This window comes from Pipistrellus hanaki (assembly GCF_964339955.1).
Source record: "Pipistrellus hanaki genome assembly, chromosome: 3".
Taxonomy (NCBI): Eukaryota; Metazoa; Chordata; class Mammalia; order Chiroptera; family Vespertilionidae; genus Pipistrellus; species Pipistrellus hanaki.
Genome location: NC_140505.1, coordinates 154,295,675 through 154,319,495, shown reverse-complemented (window position 1 = coordinate 154,319,495; position 23,821 = coordinate 154,295,675). Strand labels below are relative to the sequence as shown.

At 43.5% G+C, this 23,821-nt stretch overlaps 2 protein-coding genes across 6 annotated transcripts in view; both read right to left on the bottom strand.

The window, feature by feature from the left end:
* The window catches only part of IPO8 (importin 8), a 58,485-nt gene extending 54,013 nt beyond the window's left edge, over positions 1-4,472 (bottom strand). The window contains exon 1 of the mRNA XM_084877845.1: positions 4,251-4,472. Coding sequence (XP_084733971.1) covers positions 4,251-4,334 — 84 coding nt within the window. The 5' untranslated portion in view covers positions 4,335-4,472. The remainder of the gene's footprint in view (positions 1-4,250) is intronic.
* A 5,034-nt stretch (positions 4,473-9,506) lies between these two features.
* Positions 9,507-23,821, bottom strand: part of CAPRIN2 (caprin family member 2) — a 42,544-nt gene continuing 28,229 nt past the window's right edge. For 3 of the 5 annotated variants that reach the window (XM_084877842.1, XM_084877841.1, XM_084877840.1), the window contains 6 exons: positions 22,906-23,052; positions 19,159-19,327; positions 14,828-15,010; positions 14,002-14,102; positions 11,890-11,953; positions 9,507-10,452 (listed from right to left, as the gene is read on the bottom strand). In XM_084877842.1, coding sequence (XP_084733968.1) covers positions 9,866-10,452; positions 11,890-11,953; positions 14,002-14,102; positions 14,828-15,010; positions 19,159-19,327; positions 22,906-23,052 — 1,251 coding nt within the window. In that variant the 3' untranslated portion in view covers positions 9,507-9,865. The remainder of the gene's footprint in view (positions 10,453-11,889; positions 11,954-14,001; positions 14,103-14,827; positions 15,011-19,158; positions 19,328-22,905; positions 23,053-23,821) is intronic. The other 2 variants (XM_084877844.1, XM_084877843.1) reach the window with 2 other exon arrangements.

Genomic DNA, 23,821 nt, shown 5'->3' with positions numbered 1-23,821 from the left:
CTACAGGAAAGCCGACTGACTGGAAATTCTACAACGAGAAGCAAGGAGAAAACCAGAAGGAAGCGCGGAGGAGCTGTAAAAGCCTAAGGTACGGAGACACGTTGCGTGTGTGGAGAGGACGGAGCCGGAGAGGAGGGGCGGCTGAGTGACTGGCTAGCGTTCCCTAGCAGGAAGGAGATAAAAGCTCCGACTGTGCTGAACCCCAGACCCAACAGTGCTGAACCCCAGTTCTAGGCCAGACCCTGGTGATCCAGGCTCAAACAGGGGGAGCCTGGACTGTGAGGCGGAATCCCAGGGGTGCGGCGAAAGGCAGAGCCCCCGGAGTCGCGTACATTGCGAGCAAAGGACGGACTGTTGACTCTGATGCTATATTGCCCCTGCGGGAAGGAAACAAAAGCTCCAGACTGCTATGAACCCCACTTCCAACTGAACTGAACCCCAGTTCCAGGCTCATTGGGGGAGAGACTAGACTATTTGGTAGCAGGTGAAACTCGAGGGCACCTCACCCTCAGAGGTGCTTGCAGCGAGTACTGAAGGACCCTGAGAGACTCAGGAGCCGCATAGGGCGGGGCTGACGGAAGCCAAGGCTGTAGGCTCCACCCTGAAACTCCGCAGCATCCGGGTGGGCAGAACACAGAGACTTTTAAGGCTACCAACTCAGGGAAGCTGCGAAAATGCAGAGACAAGGAAATAAATCACAAACAAAAGAAATGGAGGACAAAAAGCGTCTGGATATAGAGTTCAAAACCACACTTATAAGGTTGTTCAAGAATCTCCTAGAAAAGGCCGATAAAATAAATGAGACCTATGAGGATATGAAAAGGGATCAACAAGAAATAATAAGGGATCAACAAGAAATAAAGAATACATTGTCTGAAATAAAAAATAATATACAGAGTCCTAAAAACAGAATGGAGGATTGAAAGAATCAAGTCAAAGATTTGGAACATAAAGAGCCAGAAGACACTCCTCCACAGAAGCAAGAAGGCAAGAGAATCCAGAAAGTTGAAGATAATCTAAGAAACCTCTGGGACAACTTCCTTCAAGCGAACCAACATCAGAATTATGGGGGTCCCAGAAGATGAGAGAGAGCAAGATATCGAAAACATACTGAAAGAAATAGTGACAGAAAACTTCCCCCACCTGGTGAAAGAATTTGACTTACAAGTCCAGGAAGCGCACAGAACTCCAAACAAAAGGAATCCAAAGAAGACCACACCAAGACAAATCATAATTAAAATTCCAAGAGCAAAAGACAAAGAGAGAATATTAAAAGCAGCAAGAGCAAAGCAGGTAGTTACCTATAAAGGAGCACCTATACAATTGTCAGCTGATTTCTCAACAGAAACCATGCAGGCCAGACGGGAATGGCAAGAAATATTCAAGGTGATGAATAGTAAGAACCTACAGCCAAAAATAATCTACCCAGCAAAGCTATCACTCAGAATCGAAGGCCAGATAAAGAGCTTCACCAATAAAAAAAAAAAAGCTAAAGGAGTTCATCACCACCAAACCAGAATTATATGAATTGCTGAAGGGGGTTCTTTTGGAAGAGAAAGTAAATAAAGATAAAAACTATGAACAACAAACACGTAACTATCAACAAGTGAATCTAAAAACAAAACAAAAAAATTTTTTTAAATCTGATGAACAATATTAACTGTTGAATATAATAGAATCAGAGGTATGGAAGGGGAATGATCTGACGATTCTTGGGGGAAAAGGGGAGAGAGGGTTGTGGGAAGAGACTGAACATAATCTGTGCACCTATGGATGAGGACAATGAGGGGTGGGGAAAGGGCAGAGGGTGGGGTGGGAACCTGGTGGAGGGGAGCAATGGAGGGGGGGGAGGGAAAGAGGAACATTTGTAATAATATGAACAATAAAGATTTATTTAAAAAAAATTAAAAATATAAAATTACAAAAAAAAATCACACATTTTTATTTCCTTGTTGAGACCATGGTGAGAATTATTTACTAAAGGAAGACAATTTTCTGAATGAGTTACTGAAGCAACATATCTACCCATTCCAAGGGACTTCTGGGTCTAGAGATGGAGAGGAATATGTACAGGAAGAATTCTCAATATCTTGAGATAAAAATAAAAATACATCTGCCCATACAAACAATACCATAGATAGCTAATCAAGGGACCAGTCACTGGTACCACAAATACTGTGTTGGCCACAGAAAACATAGCTCCAAATAAGAATTTATCCTTTGGAATACTATTACGTTTTAAAGCTGCTTTCCTCTTCTACATGGCAATTGACAATCAATCAGCACTTTGTAGACGCTGCCACCATTTCCTAATCAGAGGGGTTAGGGGTGATGAGGCTGGCCAGGGATTAGGAGCCAGCAGTCGGACATCCCTTGGGGGGTCCCGATAGCAAGAGGGTGCAGGTTGGGCTGAGGGACACCCCGTCCCCACACACACACACACACACACACACACACACACACACACGTGCACAAATTTCATGCAATGCACTGGGCGTCTAGTAAGGTTATATGCCATAACTTAGTCTTCTACTTACAAACCATTCAAAAAAAAAACACTTAGAGGATGTCACAACCCAAAGCACCATATGACATAGAAATGCTAAAGAGCAGCACGGCATTAGCAACTTTTAGAGGTTACAGAGGAAATTGCGGCCTGTGATGACTTGGGTGAATACGGGACAGGGCAAGGATGGAGTGCATTTGGATTGAAACACCATGGGGGGAAAAAATAATCTAAATATCACTACTAGTTCCACAGGATCTCCCACTTGCCTTTTCCACGTCTGTCAAGACCCCTGCACGAATGAATCAGAAACAAAGCGAGAGCACGCTAACAGAAGCAGGGGCGCTATGGTGACATCAAAGAGGGGCTCCCTGAGGGCATTCTCCCGGTAACACCCTGCCCCCTGGGCGGGGGAGGGGGTCACAAACAGGCAGACTCTCCTGCTCCTGCCCGCAGAGCCCCTTCCAGCTCTAGCTCTGCGCCCCCTAACCAGCCCCTGGATTGCTATTTTATTCTAACCAATCAACACGGAGTACTGTCCCTACAGCCTGGGGCAGGTGCTGGCTTTAACTTTCTCCTATTCTAGGTGGTAGTCCTTGTATTTTTATTTTATTTTTTTTAATCCATTCCCTTTGGGCTTCAGTTCAACGCCACCTTCCCTCCGGAGCCAGCCGGTGTTATCCATCACCCTCCCTTTGATCTCCCGGGAATCCGGGACTCACACTCACTCCAAACTCCGCCCAGATTTCCCACGAAAGCAATCCACCTCAAAGATCCACCAGGCACGCCAGCACTTTCCCGTCCCCTCCGACCAGGGGAAAACCCTCACGATCTCCTACCGAAACGAGTGCTCCGGCCAAGCCTTGTCCCGCTTTGGGAAGCGCGGGTCCCCTGGCCGGCGAACTCACACAAAACCTGCTCCCCGGTCCCTGCTGAGTGCGGAGTGCACCCCGGTCACTGGCATTATTTCCAGCAAGTTCCCAGGTGCTGGGACCTCCCAGACACTCGGAGAACCCCCCTTTTTTAGGGTGATTGTAGCTCACGGATTGTAGCTCAGGCACCGAAGGGACCAGCGGCTGGCATTGCCTCCTGGGGGCAGCCCTGAACTCGTGCCTTTCCCGGGAGCTCTGGGGTCCCCCTCTGCAGGTGCGGAGGGAAACAGGCGCCAGAATTGGGGTTCAGTAACATTCCGAAACGTCGGTGGTGACGCTGGAACGAGCTCAAGGCTGGTGAGTGAGACTAGAGGATGGGAAGGGTAAAAAGAAAAGTCCCACACCTTTTTAAAAAGACAGCCCTCCGCGCACGCATCTCTCGCGCTTGCCCTGTGGAAGGCGGTGCCCCGAGGTCCTGCCTCCGCCGCCCAGGGCGCCCTCCCCGCGGCGGCCCCCGGCGCCCCCAAACTCTGCCGACCGGCGCCCCCAAACTCCGCGGACCGGCCAGCCCCGCGGAAGCGGCGCCGGGCGGGGCTCCCCGGCAGCACCGGGAGGGCCGAGGGTGCAGAAGAGCTGGACTCCGAGCCGAACCGCAAGTGAATCCTCCCACCCGCGTCCCCGCGGCTTCAGTCCCACCGGGAGCCGCCCGCTAAGGTGCCCGGGCTCCTCCCGCGGCCCCGGCGCCCCCACGCCGCGCGGGGAGGAGGCAGCGGCCGCCAACAGGTGCGGGCCGCCCGGAGGTCCCGGGGCGCCGCCCGCTCCCCGCGGCGGGGGCGGGGGTGGGCGCCGGGGCGCCGCGGGCCCGGCCTCACCTGGTTGAGCTCGTTCTCCGCCGCGATCCGCAGCTTCGGGTCGATGGTGCCCTTCAGCGCCTGGATGATCCGGTTGAGGTCCATCTCCCCCGGGGGACAGGCGGGGGTTCCGCGGCCCCCGGGCCCGTAGGCCGGACTGCAACTTTCGTCCCCCTGCGGACCCCCCTCGGCTGCCTCCCGCGTGACCCCGGCCCTACCTCACCCCCCGGCCCCCGCCCCCGCCGCCACCTGCAGCCACTTGCTGCGCCACTCCGACTCCGCGCCCCCGGTCCTCCCTGCCTACCCCCCGCAACTCGCTCTCCATTCACCCTTTTGCGACAGCCCGCGGGAGGCGGGAGGAGAGGAAGCCGCGCGCGCTTTACGGCGGCCTCCTCCCGGCGAGGCGAAGGGCGGCGCCCCCTGGCGGCCGGCGTGCGGCGATGCGGCTCCGCCTCTCGGCCGCCGCCCGAAGGGACTCGGCTCTCCCCGCCGCCCCGCCCGCTGCGCCGGGGAAGCCCCGCCCTCCTCTCCCTCCCAGTTGGCGAGGTGTCTCTTTACAGCGACTTCCAAATCAAGCTTATCTATAGCTGGACGGGCACTTTGGGCTCGTCCAAGAGAGCTGTTCGGGCATCATCACCACGGAGTCTGTTTCCAGGGACCCTGTGATCAGCCCGCAGGAGGACAGGGTCCCCTCCATCTGTGGGAGCCTCCATTCCTTCAGTCCCTGAACGTCTGTCTGTTCAACAGGTGGTTGAGCCAGAGGATTGAAATGTTCAGGTCACACATGGTAACAACATGAATTTGATGCAGGTTACGGCTGAGGGAATTTGCCATCTGATAAAAGAGACAAATGTAAACAGATAAAAATATATTAACTGTGGGAAATACAGAGATCAGAGAGATGAACTGCATGCCTCCTGAGTTTCTGGGAAATGTCCAGACCTCCTCAGAAAAGTAGAGAAAGGCACTGAAGGGTCATACTGTTCCAAGCAGTATGGCCATCTCTGGTCCCACAATTTCATACAAATAGTAAGGAGATAGTTTTTCCTGAGGTTAACCAGAAAGGAGAACTCTGATTATGTATTTATAGTGGACAAAATGCATCAGGGATATGGTCTTTCCAGGAGCAGATAATTGAGAGAGATTGGTTCAATTAACTGGGTTCAATTAGGCTAGAATATATGTAGTGGACACAAAAGTGCCCAGGAAGTGTGTCTCTGATTGCTTTCAGTTATGCCCCTCTTTAGTCCATTCTCCACACTGCTGTCAGAGTCATGTTACTTTTTTTTTTTTTTTAACATTGTATTGATTTTTAGATAGAGAAGAAGGGAGAGAGAGAAACAACGATGTGAGAGCTAAATATGGATAGGCTGCCTCCTACCAGCAATTGAACCACAACCTGGGCATGTGCCCTGACTGGAAATCGTACCAGCAACCTTTCCATGGACAGGATAATGCCCAACCAACTGAGCCTCGCCAGCCAGGGCCAGAGTCATGTCTCAAACAGGTTAATAATGTCATGTCCCCTCCTTGATGATTTTTCATCAATTTCAAGATATAAACATACATACTGCTTGGCACTCCAGGAGTTTAGAAAACAGTGCCTTTCACCTCCACACTATTTCTTTAGCCCACTCTCTTGGACCTCATGTTAATTAATCTAAAACTCCTTGACCTCTAGTCCTAGCCGGTTTTCTCAGATGTTACCACTAGAGCAAATGGAATAAAGGGTACACAGGATCCATCTGTATTATTTCTTATAACTACACTAGGAGCCCAGCGCGCAATTCAAAATCACACAGCGCTGCCCACCCTCCCTCACTGGTCCGGCCCTGCCTCCCTCTCCAGCCCTGAAGCGACTGTGGCCGCTTCTGATCAGGCCCTCCCCCAGCACATGCCCCGCCCCCAACACTGCACGCACAACTTCCTCCTGTCTGGTCAACCCCTACGGCATCCCTGTTAATTAGCACATTTCTCTGTTACATATATATAGATGAGAATGTACTATTATCTCAAAATAAAAATTTTAACTACCAAACTATATAATTTAAAAGAGAGTTGCCTGGCCGTCATGGGGTTGGGCATCAACCTATAAACCAGGGGGTCACAACCAAGGGCACATGCCCGGGTTGCAAGCTCAATCCCCAGTATGGGACATGCAGGAGGTAGCCAGTCAATGATTCTCTCTCATCACTGATGTTTCTCTCTCTCTCCCCCTTCCTTCTGAAATCATTAAAAAAAAAAATTTTTTTTTTTAAAGAGAGTTGACGCTCCCATGAAAACATCATAGGCTTTAGACTCAGTGAACTTACTAAAAAACAATGCTGTCAAATTATTGTCCAAGACAACAGGAAAAAAGCATCTGATTCTGCTCTCAGATTTCCTTGCAAGTGTTTTAAAGTAGTTTTCCCTAAACTATAACTTATGTTTAGCTTATTTTTGGCCCATTGATTTCGAATTCCCTTTTCTCTTATTTCTTTGCATAACATGAAAGGATGTCTATATGTATGATATCCTCACCTTGTTTACTGTAAGATAGAATTTTAGCCATCTATGTTGTCTTGTATTACCATGGTTTGCATATGCCTTACCTCTCTGTGCCTGTTTCCTCATCTGCTTCCAAGACCGGTTCTGAAGATTAAATGGGATAAGCACATTGTTCATGGTACAATATAATCAATGTATTCTAGTTAAAAGAAACCTTACACGGCTTTGATGGAAGTGGCATAGTGAGATAGTCTCACACTATGCCTGGCGCATAATAAGCAATCAATAAGTACTGGTTGGATGAATAAGTGCAAGCATGTGAGAGAAATAAGGAGTCTAACACAGGATATCTACAGTGGGAATAAAGACAGACATCAAACCTTTCACAGGTTGAGTAAATAGTAATTTGTGACTGACTAGGTATACAAAGTAACAAAGGGAAGTCAAGATGGGTGCTAAAGTTTCAAGCTTTGATGGCCCATGGAAATCATTAGCCAAAGAAAATGGAAATAGTATTATTTGAGGGAACAATGAATTTATCTGTGGAAATGTTGAACTAGAATTATTTGTGGTTCATACAATTATCGATTTCCAGTGACCACTGGACAGCCACATCTGGCCCTCACAAAAGAGCTTGGTGAGAAGGCAGGAAGCTCTGGCAGAGGGAGAAGGGAGAAAGGGCTGGAGTTAGAAAACCGTGAGTCACTTGTGCACACAGGTTAGGTGACACCACAGAAGTGGATGCCATTACCCGAGAAATACAGCGCACAGTGAGAAAAACTGGCATGATTACAGCTCCACATGACAGAACGTGATTTTTTACTGCAAGCACTGCCACAGTGGCCTTTTTTGAGAGTTAACATTTTAGTTATCTCGATGGAACAGCACAGCTGGCCTCCCCATCTGTGGGCAGCAGCTGGTCTCTGTCCTGAGGCCTGAATCTAGTCCACATGGTAAAGGGAAAATGGGAGCAAATGCACAAAAATCCCTCCCTTTAGTTCAACAGTATGTCCTTTAGATCATGCTCAACTGTAAGCGAATGCCAAAAGGTTTGTGATTAAATACTTCTACTCAGAAAGCATCTATATTGGCAGAGTTCTACATCATAGCACCTGAAATATACGCAAGAGTGTAGACAGGTATCTTATGGGTGTAAGATCTTTAGTGTTTTGTTAGTGGAAGTCAACAGTTTTCTCCTTTAAGACGTCACATGTAACCAAAAACTCTGATTAAAATTTATGAATAGAATGAGATGGACCTCGCAATTAAAGGATTTTAAAGGAAACAAACAAACCAGTGCTAGGAAAGCTAAAATAATAGAGGGTTGGGAAGTTTCTGAACAGTAACTTCCTTCACCAAGGGACTAAAATGTAGTGGTTGTGGGCAGGATAGAAGCTAAAAATAGGAGCATTAACTAGAACTAAAAAAGAAATACCTACTTTCCAATTAGTGTGTTTTGTCCCTTTCCATATGTTGTCTCGTTTCCTCGGGCTTTCCACATTTCCCATTAGAAAGGGAGTCATCCTATCTCAACTTCAGGATCTATACTTTATGACAGACTCAGATCCCAGCCATAAGCTAACCTACCAGTTGGAGCATCTTCCCCCTGGTGGTCAGTGTGCATCATAGCTACTGGTCAAATGGTCGAATGGTCACTTAGGCTTATATATATAGAGACAATGCACAAAAGTCTATATATATATAGACTGTGCACAAAGGCCCAGTGCACAAAATTCGGGCACTCGGGGGGGCCCCTCAGCCCAGCCTGCACCCTCTCACAGTCCAGGAGCCTTTGGGCAGAGCAGGCCTAAGCTGGAAGTCAGACATCCTTAGTGCTGCCATGGAGACAGGAGAGGGTCCTGCCACCACTGCTATACTTGCCAGCCGTGAGCCTGGCTCCTGGCTTAGCGGTGCTCTCCCTATGGGATTGGGCTGAAACGCGCTCTCTGACATCCCCCAAGGGGTCCTGGATTGCAAGAGGGTGCAGGCCAGGCTGAGGGACCCCACTGGTGCAGAGTCAGGGTGGTGGAGAGATGTGGGAGGTTGGCCAACCAGGGAGGGACTGCAGGAGGGCTCCATGGCATGTCTGGCCTGTCTCTCTAAGTCCTGATTGGCCAGACCCTATCAGCAAGCTAACCTACTGGTCAAAGTGTCTGCTGTGAAAAGCCACATTCCGTGTGCTTTAGGGTTTAGGACCTGGAAAGGGGCCATGGGCAAATGACAAGACTAGACAAGAAATATGAATTTGGAAATCATGGGGGGCCAGGCAGAGAGTCCAACTCTAGGTGAAGGACTTCACTGGTGCCCAGGCCCTGTCTACCTTTTATTCAATTTTAGATACACATATTGCCCTTAGTTAGGCAGGCAATTCTGGTAGCAGACTATCTTAAAGGTCAGTAAATATTAGTAAAGATTTATTTTGAGATTATTTGATCAAGAAATTGCTTGAGCCACCATTGTCTTGACTCAATAATTGGTGTATAGCTTTGGCCCTTAACAGAGCTCAAGGTTCACCAGCATTCCAGGCTCCTTGTTTACACTTTTCTGATAGTGAAGACAATGGGTAGCTTCCAGCATCTCCCCCTTTTCTTTTCCTTAATAAATCTTGAAAATTGAATGCTGCCTGAAGGGTTTGAGTCCTTTCAAGACTCTTCATTCCGCATCTGCAGACTAGAAATAAATATTTATGAGCTCATAAATAACCTCATTCAAGAGTTACCAATGATAAATACTAAAAATTAAACATTTTACCTCTCAACCAAATGTTTAATCAAATAAGAACACCGAGGGTGCATGTAACTTTTTTTTATTGAGGCACAACAAGGCATTATAACTTGCCTGAACTTGAGGCAGTCCGTTTAGTAAGCTGAACTTTAATACAGTTAAGGGTTAAGTGCAAACAAGATACATTCACAGCTTTGTCTAGCAAGGCTACATCACAATTTATAAAGTGCCAGATGAGTGCTAATTGTCATTCAGCTTGAAAGTTTCCACTTTGGGGAGGAAAACAAAAACAAGGGCCTCCCCCATCCTCTAGGAATGAAAACATTTCCCTACACCCATTAGCCACAAGGTCAAGGACTACCTCTCCTTTTATCCCCACTAATACAGAACACCCTTCTTTCGTTGTCAACTGTGCAAGGACTTTCTCAATCTTGATAGAGAAGGTAGCCGGAAAACGTAGAGTATTTCCAGCTACTTCCATAAATGGCTCCCCGGTGCAAACGCAGCCATATCTGGTCTCCCTGGAAGAGCTGGAGAATGGCGTGGTTGCTGGCGGTCTCGTGGTCCGGGGCGCCGTCGTTGGCGTAGGCGGACACCAGGACCTCCTCGTTCTTCATGAGGTTCACGTACAGGGGCACGTTCACGGCCAGCTTCAGCATGTGGAAGATGAACACGTACGTGCCGTTCACCGGGCAGGTGAACCTGCCCAGCTGGAGATCGAACGTCTCCCCCAGGTTGTTCAGAAGGAGATCGAACACGATCGGCTGGTCTAAGGTCCCCGGGGCGAGGTTGGAGGTCCTGGCCGCGGAGAAGGCCACGCGCATCTGCTGCGGCAGCGGGTAGACGTGCACCGGCAGGATGGTGGCCGCGGGGCTGGGCGCGGGCATGGACATGGGCACGGGCACCTCCACGGGCGTCAGGCTGCGCGAGTCCCCTTGTCCGGAGTCGCCGCTGTGAAAGGTCTCGCTGTCTCTCTCTGGGCTGCTCATCTGAGAGGAATCGCTCCACCCTGCTGTTGGATGAGTGACAGTGAGTTTTCTCATAAGGAAGCAGTTTAGCTTGAACGCAATGGTTAACATTAGTCAGCTACTGAAACACAGAGATGGACACATTTTATAGTAAACTCCAAAAACACAAGAGCAATGAAGGATAGCTACAGTATGCTTTTCAAGGTTTTTCCTGTACGAGGCTTTTATACCACTGAGATTTTTAAAAAAATAATAAGGCTCCCAAAAGCTTGGATAATTTACCTAGTTAAGATTATTAGCAGCTCCTGAAACCGGTTTGGCCTGCGAACTGAAGGGTCCCAGGTTCGATTCCAGTCAAGGGCATGTACCTTGGTTGCCGGCACATCCCCAATAGGGGGTGTGCAAGAGGCAGCTGATCGATGATTCTCTCTCATCGATGTTTCTAACTCTCTATCCCTCTCTCTTCCTCTCTGTAAAAATTGAATAAAATATATATATATTTTTAAAAAGACTATTAGCAAAGTTTAAAACCTAGGTTTGAACATTCTCTTTGCTTCTTTATCTTTCACAATTCTCACTGTTCTAAATTCCTCAGGGATAAACCTACTCAAAGTTTCTGAGGTAGAAACATTCAAGAAAACTGAGGTTGCAGAAGAGAACCAACTTTTAGAACCACTAGCCATTCGAGGATAGTTTGGTATGGTACCATGATGAATGCTTGTTCTTTATTTGCAAGTTAATGTGGTATTGTGAAATGTTTTAAGCTCTGTACAAACACTGCTCACGTGAAAGGCAAAAGCAATGCAAATACTGGCTACTTTCTTTTAAAAAAAAACAAAACTGTTTTCCTGTGACAAAGCCAGTTAATCTTTAGTAACTCTTGATTTTCTCAGTTACACTGAATCTTTAAATAATACTGTCCACATTTTTTTAAAGTATCACAAATTTCCGCTTTTGTTTCAAGTCTTAATTGTGTGTCTTAATTTTAAGTTGCTTATCTCCTATCTATCAATGCAGTGGAACTAGAGTATGTGCAAGTGCCCATTATTTCAAGAACCATCTTCCTGAATCATTCCATGAAACAATTTGAAGTCGGCAGTGTGAATACACAGGATGGGGCAGAAGTCAAGTTTACAGTTGTTTGTATGGAAAATGATACGATAAAATACCAGAAAAAAATCTGTGTTTCGCATACTCACAACTGTAAACCTGCTTTTGCTCCACCCTGTATATCTAAGGTTAAATTATGCTCTGGTCTCAAGAAAACTGAAACACACACACGCTTACACTTTTAATTAAATTGAAAACTGATTTCCACAGCCTTTCTTAATAGTCTAATATCTCTCTCAGGTCTCCAGTACCACGACATAAGCGAACTGAAAACGACGAGATAAATGCTGAGAACAGTGTATTTGGGGAGAACGTGACGGATGATGAGGTAGTTAGGGCAAATAAACTACTCAGTTCATCATCATCCTTACCTCTTGAATTTGCCCGAGGACCACCAGATGGCCCTCCGCGCTTGTAACACTGCTGGAAATTTTCCTAAAATGGCATCAAAAATGTAAGACAATGATTAGTTATTACCCAGGATGACTGGCTGGTCATTCTCTAAGATTAAAGTCCTCTGAGCCCTTTATCTGGCCTTCTCCAGCAACCGAAGAGGCTCAGATGTCTCTAAACTCACATAAATAAATAAATAAATAAATAAATAAATAAATAAATAAATAAAAATGGCCACGGAAGAAATACTTACTTCATCTGTTAATGAACCTGATCAATTGGATAAGTTATTACTTTTAAAAAATATATATTTATTTGAGGGGAGGAGGGAGGAGAAAGAGAGAAGCATCGATTTATTGTTTCTCTTATTTATGCATTCATTGGTTGATTCTTATATGTGCCCTGATCAGAGATCGAACCCACAACCTTGGCATATTGGAATAACATGCTAACCAACTGAGCTACCCAGTCAGGACCTACAGTGAGTGGCCAGATTATTATGATCTCTGAACGCATAATAATCTGGCCGAGAGAGAGAGAGAGAGAGAGAGAGAGAGAGAGAGAGAGAGAGAGAGAGAGAGAGAGAGAGAGAGAAAGAGAGAAAGAGAGAGAGAAAGAGTATTAGAGGCCCAGTGCATGAATACTTGCATGAGTGGGGTCCAGCCAGCATGGCCAGGGGGAGGGGACATGGGCAGTTGGCCAGCCTGCCTGCTGGTCGAACTCCTGGTCGAGGAAACAATTTGCATATTAGCCTTTTATTATACAGGATATACACTGAGTGGCCATATTATTATGCATTCAGAGATCATAATAATCTGGCCATTCAGTGTAGATAGGTTAATACTTGCAAAAACTATAAAGCATCTAGAGAATGCTATTTAAAAGGTACAAGGTGGGAAAATTTTAAAAATATGGCATGGTCTGCCCTGGCTGGTGTGGCTCAGTTGGTTGGGCATTGTCCTGTACACCAAAAGGTTACTGGTTGAAGTCCTGGTCAGGGCACATGCCCAGGTGGCAGGCTCCATCCCCAGCTGGGAGCAATGCAGGGGTATCCAATTGATGCTTTGTTCTCACATCAATGTTTTTTCTCTCTCTCTCCCTTCCTCTCTAAAAAACCTTTATTTAAAAAAATATATGGCACGATCCTCTGTCTCTCATCTCAAAAGAAGAAGAAGAAGAAAAAGAAGAAGAAGAAGAAGAAGAAGAAGAAGAAGAAGAAGAAGAAGAGAAAGAAATAACACAGACTATTTAAATCTTGCTCTATTTATAAACCAAACTGTAAAGGTATTTACAAGATATGTTAGGGCTTTGTTTTGTCTTGACAGGCGATTAATACGAATTATAGTGTATAAATGTATTAGTCCCTGGAAATGTAATCTATTATCTTCAAGAAAAAAAATGTTCAAGAGGCAACATTTCAAACTACCTCCCAAGTATGATAAAAGTCTGCCTCCATACAACCATAAAAAGAATACTTATGCCCTACCCAGTTTGGCTCTGTGGTTGAGCATCCTATGAACTAAGAGATCATGGTTCGATTCCCAGTCAGGACACATGCCCAGGTTGCGGGCTCAATCCCAGTCAATCAATGATTCTCTCTCATCATTGATACTTCTATCTCTCTCTATCTTTCTCTCTCTCCCTTCCTCTCGGAAATCAATTTTTTTTAAGACTTTGCTATATTTGATATCTAGAAAAGTTAAATTTAAGACCATGTAGTAAAGTTAAAATCATGGGCTTCAGAGCTAAGAAATTTGCATTCTAATCTTAGTTCTACTGTTTACTTGCTGAGTGACCTTAGATGAGTTATTTAACTTGTTTCTGAATCCCCGTTTCTCTTATAGGGTGGAAGAGTAAATGAGTTAATATAAACAACACGATTAATACAATCCTTCAAACATTCTAAGTTGACATTTATGGGTTATTAGGAAAGCTTCCAACTTAACTCTTCACAGAACTTACAAGTTAAAACTAAGTGTGCCTTATACAAATATATATATATACACACACATATATGACTGCACTATAATTTAATCACCAGCTTAGCATCAACAACTGTACTACTATTCAACTATGACAACTATTCTTACCCTTTGGGAATAAGGTGTTCCAGGATACTCTCTAGCTTGGAATTGTAGCTGGCTATAATTTCCATTGGAAACTGAAGGAGGTCCTCTATAAGTATCAAAACCTAGTAAATAAACAACTTGCATAAAATTATGAGCAAAACTTACATTAAACTTTTAATTGTATATCATTTTAAAAGTAAAGCTGATCCTATAATGCCAACATTCAATTTATGCCTTCGTTAAGCAAGCTCTATTAATACTGCTCTCCACAATAAGACACACATTTATAAAACATTGCTGACTTCTAATGAGCCAACTGCAGACATTTATTATTGCTAGAATGCGGGGGGGGGGGGGGGGGGGGGGGGGGGGGAGGATAGTGGTAAGATAAGTAGGTAGTTAAAGCTTCTGTGTAGAGTACTTTGCTAATACCAAGCATGACTGGAATACTTGGAACTACATTTACAACTAAAAAGAATATCACTTTTACAGTCCCAAAGTTTATGTTTTATCTGTGGCATACTCTGATACACAAATCACTAGAAAAATCAAATCAATTAACAAAAGAAAAAATTTTCAAGTATAAAAATCAAAATTCATTCCTGGGGAGGAAAAAGATGCTCAACCTGTAGATAACAGGATGAATCTGCCTTTCATACAAAAAGTTCTCTGTTATAGAGACTAGGGATGTAAAATACCGTATTTTGCAGAAATAGGAACTGATTTACTAGCACCACATTATAAATAACAACTACAAAAAGAAACAGGTAAAGTAAAAAATAGTTTGAGTCAAGTAAAAACATAAGACAAAATAATTCAGCATAATTCAATGTTATCCAGAGTATACCTTTAAAACCTCCTGGGGAGCGATACGTATTGGTTAGTAATCTCCCACCGCGAGTGCATCCTCTGACAGATCCCCGGCTGGTGACGAACGGTTGGGAGGGCCTGGGGAACACATTCGTCTGTGCTGGGTAAAAGGCAAGGCTACCATTGCTTACTTGAATAGTTCCATCAGGATAACTTGCTGCTTAAAGAAACAGTTTTAAAGTCCAAGAGTTAAACTGTAATAAGGATCAATATTCTTTATACTAAAAAGTCACCATATATCAAGACCTTTAATACAATGTTCTCCCTTTTTAAAAAAAAAAAAATATGCAGGTGAATCCGGGTGCCCCCTCCAAAAAAATAAAAATGAATAAATAGATAAATAAATAATGCAGTGGCTATGTATGAGTAAAATCTCTCTATATATACAGGATGAGGCAAAGGCAGGTGTACAGTTGCTCATATGGAAAATATAATAAATAATAATACAAGAATAAACTCTGTGTTTCATGTACTCACAACTGTAAACCTACTTTTGCCCCACCATATATATATATTTATTTATTTATATTTATATATATATTTATATTTATATATATTTATATTTATATTTATTTATATATTTTATATATTTATATATATTTATATATATATTTATATATATGTATATATAAAGCTAAGCAACCAAATATATAAAATATATTTATATATATTTATATATATATATATGTATATATAAAGCTAAGCAACCACAGGTAGCTGTGATGTGCAATGACCATCAGGGGGCAGACACTCCAATCAGTAGCTATGACGTGCAGCTGAGCTGCAGTGACTTGGCAGTGGTGGTTCTTGGGAGACACACCCTGGAACCAGAAAGGAGGGAGCTGTAGTCCGGGTACATTACCCAAGGACCGCCCTCTCACAATCAGGGACCCCTACGAGGATGTCAGCCAGTTTTGGCCTGATCCTCGCAGGCCAGGCCAAGGGACCCCACTTGCCAGAGGGACCCTGCTCACTCTATAGAAGCCCTTCGTGCTGCAGCACAGCCCCAGGTGCAGCTGAATGGGAGGGACCAGGGAGAGACTGTGGGAGGTTGGCTCCAGGGCATGTCTGGCCCATCTAGCCCCGTCCCGCCCCTCCGGCCACCTTCTAATTAATTTCCTTTCAATGTGCGTGAATCTGTGCACCAGGGCGCCAGTATTTAAATAGAACAGTATTCAGCCTTAGAAAGGAAGGAAATTCTGACACATGCTACAACATTGGAAGAACCTTGAATTATGCTGAGTGAAACAGGCCAATCGCAAAATAGAAAAGTACTGTGATAGCACTTATATAAGGTAAGTACCCAGAATAGTCAAATTCATACAACAGAGTAGAATGGTGGTTACCAGCATTTGGAAGGAAAGGGGAATGATGAGTTAGTGTTAAATGAGTACAGAGTTTCAGAAAGTTCTAGATATGAAGGATGGTAATGGCTGCAAAACAATATGAATGTACTTAATGCCACAGAACTCAATACATAAAAATGGTTAAAATGATAAATGTTATGTTATATATCTATTTTACCACCATTAAAGGGGGGGGGGGGGGGGGGAAGCTAACTATTCCAGATCAGGGAGTAAAAGATACTGAATGTTCATCACCATTGTAACTGAGAAGGCATATGACAAAAATATCCTCTCAGTAAATTACCTGCCCTGTGTTTTCACAGTACAGGTGAGAACAGAATGAGGTCATTTGTGGCTAGTCCAAGGGTTTACACTTATTACTTCTGTGACCAGGTCCAAAAAAAACACAGTTCATCTGCTCAGGTTTAAGTTTTAGAAGACTCAGTAGGGGTCTGAAATACCAACACTAAAAATTTATAAGTACTTCTTAAAATAGGAAATAACTACAAAGTTGCTTATATGATTTACAATAGCATGAAAGATCAAAATTATCTCTCATCTCTAAGCAAACAGTAGAATAAGCATCCTAAGTCATATTGTCAGATTAACCAATGCTTTTATTATAAGACAAAAGGAGAGAGAAAGGGCCAAATAGCCATCTGTCTGGGCTAAAAGAGTTAATAGAATGGCTTCAAACCCTTCATCAAACTGGATAATGCCCTATCTACCTCAACCACTGTCTACGGCAATCAAAGCAATCAGATTTAAAAATATGAGCCTCGGAGAATCCAAGATGGCTGCTCGGGTAGGCAACTAGCCGCAGCCGCACACAACAATTTTAATAAAATACAACTAAAATATAAAATGGACATTACCCAGAACTACAGGAAAGTCGACTGACTGGAAATCCTACAACAAGAAGCAAGGAGAAAACCAGAAGTAAGCACGGAGGAGCTGTAAAAGCCTAAGGTACGGAGACACGCGGCGCGCGCGGAGAGGACGGAGCCGGAGAGGAGGGAGGCCGAGTGCCTGGCGGGCGTTCCCTAGCAGAAAGGAGATAAAACTCCGACTGTGCTGGGCCCCTGACTGCTCTGAACCTCCGTTCTGGGCCAGACCCCGGGGACTCAGGCTCAGCCAGAGGGAGCTGGGCTGTAAGTCGGAACCCCGGGGTAGCAGAGAAAGGAGGTCCCGGAGGCGCGCACACAGCGCGCAGAGAAGGGCCGGCCGGCTGTGCCGTAGGACTGCCCTGGCGGGAAGGAGACTGGGGCTCCAGACTGCTGTGAACGCCACCTCCAACTCCACTTCCAACTGAACTGAACCCCAATACCGGGCTCATTGTGGGAGAGCATAGACTGTTCGGCAGCAGGCGAAAATCGAGGGCACCTTTCTCTCAGAGGCGCCGGCAGCGAGCACTGAAGGACCCGCATAGGGCGGGGCTGACGGAAGCCAAAGCTGCAGGCTCCACCCTGAAACCCCGTCCCGTCTGTAACTGCGAAATGCGACAACAAAATAGATCACAAACGAAAGAAATGGAGGACAAAGAGCGTCTGGATATAGAGTTCAAATCTACGCTTATAAGGTTTTTCAAGAATTTCCTAGAAAAGATGGATAAGGCCTATGAGGATATGAAAAGAGATCAACTAGAATTAATAAGGAGTCAACAAGAAATGATAAGGGATCAACAAGAAATAAAGAATACATTGTCTGAAATAAAAAATATTCTACAGAGTCCTAAAAACAGAAGGGAAGATCGCAAGAATCAAGTCAAAGATTTGGAACATAAAGAGCCAGAAGACACTCCTCCACAGAAGCTAGAAGGCAAGAGAATCCAGAAAATTGAAGATAATGTAAGAAACCTCTGGGACAACTTCAAGCGAACCAACATCAGAATTATGGGGGTTCCAGAAGAAGAGAGAGAGCAAGATATCGAAAACATACTGAAAGAAATAGTGACAGAAAACTTCCCCCACCTGGTGAAAGAATTTGACTTACAAGTCCAGGAAGCGCACAGAACTCCAAACAAAAGGAATCCAAAGAGGACCACACCGAGACACATCATTATTAAAATTCCAAGAGCAAAAGATAAAGAGAGAATATTAAAAGAAGCAAGAGCAAAGAAGGTAGTAACTTATAAAGGAGCACCTATACGATTGTCAGCTGATTTCTCAACAGAAACCATGCAGGCCAGAAGGGAATGGCAAGAAATATTCAAGGTGATGAATAGCAAGAACCTACAGCCAAAAATAAGCTACCCAGCAAAGCTATCACTCAGAATCGAAGGCCAGATAAAGAGCTTCACTAATAAAAAAAAGCTAAAGGAGTTCATCACCACCAAACCAGAATTATATGAATTGCTGAAGGGGGTTCTTTCAGAAGAGAAAGTAAACAAAGATAAAAATTATGAACAACAAATACGTAATTATCAACAAGTGAATCTAAAAACCAAGGAAATTAAAAAAATCTGATGAACAATATTAACTGTTGAATATAATAGAATCAGAGGTATGGAAGGGGAGTGAACTGAAGATTCTTGGGGAAAAGGGGAGAGGGGGGCGTGGGAAGAGACTGAACATAAACTGTGCACCTATGGATGAGGACAATGGGGAGAGGGGAAAGGGCAGAGGGTGGGGTGGGAACCTGGTGGAGGAGAGCAATGGTGGGGGGGGGGGGGAAGGAACATTTGTAATAATATGAAAAATAAAAACTTATTAAAAAAAAATAATAAAAAATAAATAAATAAAAATATGAGCCTCTATATTCAACTAAGTCAACTATCTAATTTCCACTTCTACAAAAGTTAAAATGGTGAACAGAGGAAAAAGCATCAAATATTTGTCAACACTTGAACATGTAAAGAGATAATGCTTACTACTCAGGAAAGAACCACTAAAGTATCACTACAGAGCTGCTTTCCAGTTAGCTGTCATCAAAGTCTTCAAATACCCATGCACCAAGGTCTTACCAGTCTCTTGAGAAAGAACAGTTTGTTCCATGTGGATGGCTGGCAGTTGGCACTGGAATGGTGTCTGTGTACTTGCCGTAGTAAAACTTTGATTGTAGCCAGGTGAATAGGGGGGTTCTTTAATTTCTTGTTCTTTCCGTGGAGGCAGAGGTGCGTTAACATTAAATACCTTAAAAGACAAGGGGTAGGCTGAGTCATTTGTGAAGTTTCATTAAAAATAATTTAGGGTGGCATCCAGCAAAATGCAGCAACATTCAAAAGCTTCTAATTAATGGCAAAGGGCTTGAATAAACATTTCTCTAAAGAAGAGTCATGACCAATAAGCACATTAAAAAATGCTCAACATCATTAGTTATTAGGGAAATAGAAATCAAAATTACACTGAGATACTACTTCATTATACCCATTAGGATGGCTATTGCTTTTAAAAAATAGAAAATCCAAGTGTTAGCAAGGTTGTGGTCAAGTTTAAAATCCTTGTGTGTTGCTAATAGGAATGTAAAATGGGGCAGCCACTGTAGAAAGCAGTATGGTGGTCCTTCAAAAAGCTAAACATAGAATTATCATGTCATCCAATAATTCTACTTCTAGACATATACCCAAAAGAATGGAAAGCAGAGGTTCAAGTAGATATTCGTACACCAATGTTCATAGTACCGCTATTTATAACTAGAGGCCCAGGGCACGAATTCATGCACCAGTGGGATCCCTCAGCCTGGCCTGCAGGATGGGGCTGAAACCAGCTCTCTGATATCCCCAAGGGGTCCCAGATTGCAAGAGGACACAGGCCAGGCTGAAGGACCCCACTGGTGCATGATCGGGGCCAGGGAGTGACATGGGAGGTTGGCTAGCTGGGGAGGGAACTCAGGAGGGCTCCAGGGTGTGTTCGGCCTCCAGTCCCGATCAGCTGGACCCCAGCAGCAAACTAACCTACTGGTTGGAGTGTCTGCCCCCTGGTGGTCAGTGCATGCCATAGCAAGCCTTTGAGTGGCCTTAGCATATCATTAGCATATTATGCTTTGATTGGTTGAATGGACAACAAGACAACTGGACACTTAGCATATTAGGCTTTTATTATATAGGAAGGTTAGCCAAAAGGTGGGAACAACCCGAGTGTCCATCAACAGATGAACTGGTAAACTAAATGTGGTATATAGAAACAGTGGAATATTATTTAGCCATAAAAATGAATGAAATTCTGATCCATGCTATAACATGGATGAACCTTGAAAACATTATGCTAAGTGAAACAAGCAAGATACAAAGGACAAATATTTGGATTCCATTTATATGAGGTGCCTACAATATGTAAATTCATAGAGATAGAAAGTAGACTAGAGGTGACCAGGGGCTTGGAAGAGGGAGAAATAAAGCATTACTGAGTCTGTTTGGATAATGAAAAAATTCTAGAATTAGACAGTGATGATGGTTGTACAATATGATGGATGTACTTACTGCCATTAAAGTATATACTTAAAAATGGTTAAAACAGTAAATTTTATGTCATGCATATTTTACCACAGTAAAAACAAAAACTTCTATTTGATGGCTGACAGAATTTAAACCCAAGTACAAAAGTTAATCTTCCTGCTACTATGTAATACTCACTGAGAATGAAAGCTATATAGGGGAAAGTGCTACTCTTTCAAAAACTATAAAGATGGCCGGGACCGGTTTGGCTCAGTGGTTGAGCGTCGGCCTGCGGACTGAAAGGTCCCAGGTTCGATTCTGGTCAAGGGCATGTACCTTGGTTGCAGGCACATCCCCAGTGGAGGGTGTGCAAGAGGCAGCTGGTCGATGTTTCTCTCTCATCGACGTTTCTAACTCTCTCTCCCTCTCAATTCCTCTCTGGGTAAAATCAATAAAATACATATTAAAAAAAAAAAAAAAAAAAAAAAAAAAAAAAAAAACTATAAAGATGGCTGAAATTGGTTTGGCTCAGTGGATAGAGTGACAGCCTGCGGACTGAAAGGTCCCAGGTTTGATTCCAGTCAAGGGCATGTACCTTGGTTGTGGGCACATCCCCAGTAAGGAGTGTGCAGGAGGCAGCTGATTGATGTTTCTCTCTCATCGATGTTTCTAACTATCTCTCTCCCTTCCTCTCTGTAAAAAAAATCAATAAAATATACATTTTTAAAAACTAGAAAGATGAATGAAAAAAAAAAAAAAGCCATGTACTGAATTTCTATCATGTGGCAAGCCATGACCTATCCAGACTCTGATCACTGTCTTTAAAATAGCACTTCTATTACTTTCTAGCCTCCTTATCCTGCTCCATTTTTCCTCACAACACATAGCACCTGATGCATTTTATATTTTTTTTCTCTCCAGTGCCCACCTTCTTAAAAAAAACAACAAAACAAAATGTTAAGATTCTTGACCACAAAAACCTGTCTCTTTTTCATTGTTATAACCCCAGAAACTGGCTCCATAAAATACCTGTTTTTTAATGAATGAGTGAGTGAATGAATGAACAAATAAATACCAATTTGTACCAGATAGAATTCAAACAGGTGGAGAAAACAGATTGGCATGAACAAAAAGGTATTGTGGCAAGAATGTACAAGGCAAGCACAGGGACTATCTGACAGATTATACCAGACTTCGGAAGTTACTGAGTGTCGGACAAAGGACTTTCCACTTCATTCTGTAATGGACCACTGTTTGCTTTTAATTAGGAATAGGAAAAAGTTTGTAAAACCAATGTGGCAATTCTATGCAAGATGGGCTGACAGGGAAAGAGGGAAAGCAAAGAAACTAAGCTGTTCTGGATGGCCATACAGGAAGTAATAAGAGCAGTGAATTCAGGTCTCTCACCACTGTCACTCAAAGTACCTGGAATGGAACATTAAGCATTATCAGGGTAGGTTCTTATTGCCTAAGACTTTTTGTGTGTGTGTTTTTGCGGGGTTTTGTTTTTTTTTTCTAAAACTGTTTTATACTCCTCTGTGTTTAAAGAACATAGAAACCTAGTTGTAATAGTACTATAAAAATTTTTAGAATACAATTTGTGATCCAAAATACCACACATATCTGAATAATTCTCTAAAAACTTACACATGGGATCAAAATTAAATCAAATGAAAGTTTCAACAATGAGAGAACAACCAGGTATGTGTTCTCTGTGTCTTGTTTTGATGCAATGGAATATCACTAGTGTGATATTAAAAATGGGTAGTATAGGCCTGGCCAGTGTAGCTCAGTGGTTGAGCATCCATCCATGAACAGGAAGTCATGGTTCAATTCCCGGTCAGGGCAATGACCAGGGTGTGGGTTCCATCCCTAGGAAAAGGCATGCAAGAGACAGCCAATCAATGTTTCTTTCTCATCATTGATGTTTCTGTCTCTCTCTCCCTCTCCCTTCCTCCCTCTGAAATCAATAAAAACATTTTAAATAAAAATAAAAATATATTTTTAAAAAAGAAATGGTTAGTATTATTCAGATGTTCATACAAAATTATGTTTCTCACTCACACCGTTCATTTGTTTTCGAGGGGTCCTCAGCTTTGCCTGCTACTAATTTTCACACGGGGCAATGCTCCGATAAAACACGCATCAAAGTTCTCGAGGTTTTCCTCTACCAGCACAAACAATGTTCCCACCAGACAAATGTGAATTCTACCAGCCCGAATAAAAGTAACCCAATGGCAGATTTATTCACGTGGTAACCAATAACAGATGTAAGAGAAACAATGGCTTTTTCACAGGAATAATGAATTACAGTCATCGTTCACGGTTCATACTCACTGTCTGCATGGCTTGGAAGGGCGCTGTGCCAATGGTTACTGAACCACTACTTGCTGGAGGTGACAGGAAGCCCTGGTCAGGGCCCTTTGACCTGGGAGGGTTTGGCGAAGCCAGTGAAGATGGCTGTTTGCTTGGGGAATCTGCTGCCTGGGGAGGAGAAATGCAGCATCAGCCAGTCACCTACCCTATAGCAAGCAGTTCACATCCCCTAAACCCAGACGAGCGTAAGTCAGCAAGTTCTACAGGATGACAACTGGACACAGGAATGCAAAAGAATAGCTTCTGCTTACAATTTCAAACCTCATCTGCTGAGGGTGCACACTAGCGTCTGCTTTACCCAGCTTGCTGACGAAGCGAAAGAGTCTCACCAATAATCAGTCTAACAGATGAGGGCTGAGCATTTCAGGAGTATCTAGTCCTTTTCAAACCCTGAAATGGTATTTTCCATTAAGTTAAATGATATCAAATTCATACAGTAGAATTAGGCTTTAGAAAACCTTGGGTTACTTCCTGAGTTAGTGTTAACATTTTCCTGTTTAAAAATCTTATTAGTGGACTTCTGAGTCAGCTGCCTAACAGAATCAAGCTTGAACTAATTTAAAATAATTCTTATCTAAGGTAAGGCTTAAAAAATTAGCAAAATTCAATCCCAATGAGGTTCTGAAGAAGAGAGCTATGACTCGCTTGGTAACAAATACTTTCTCTTCTTAAAACGAGGAAGCAAGTAATTTCAATTTAGACCAAGTCAGTATCATAAAAACTAAAGTTCATCTATATTTTCTTATATTCTGTAAAAAATATATATTCTTATAAATAGGAAAAAAAAAAACACACATACACAATGAAATCTAAGAGTTGATATATTAATACCAAAAAAAACCACAAAATCATCCTATCTTGCTATATCTATTTTAAG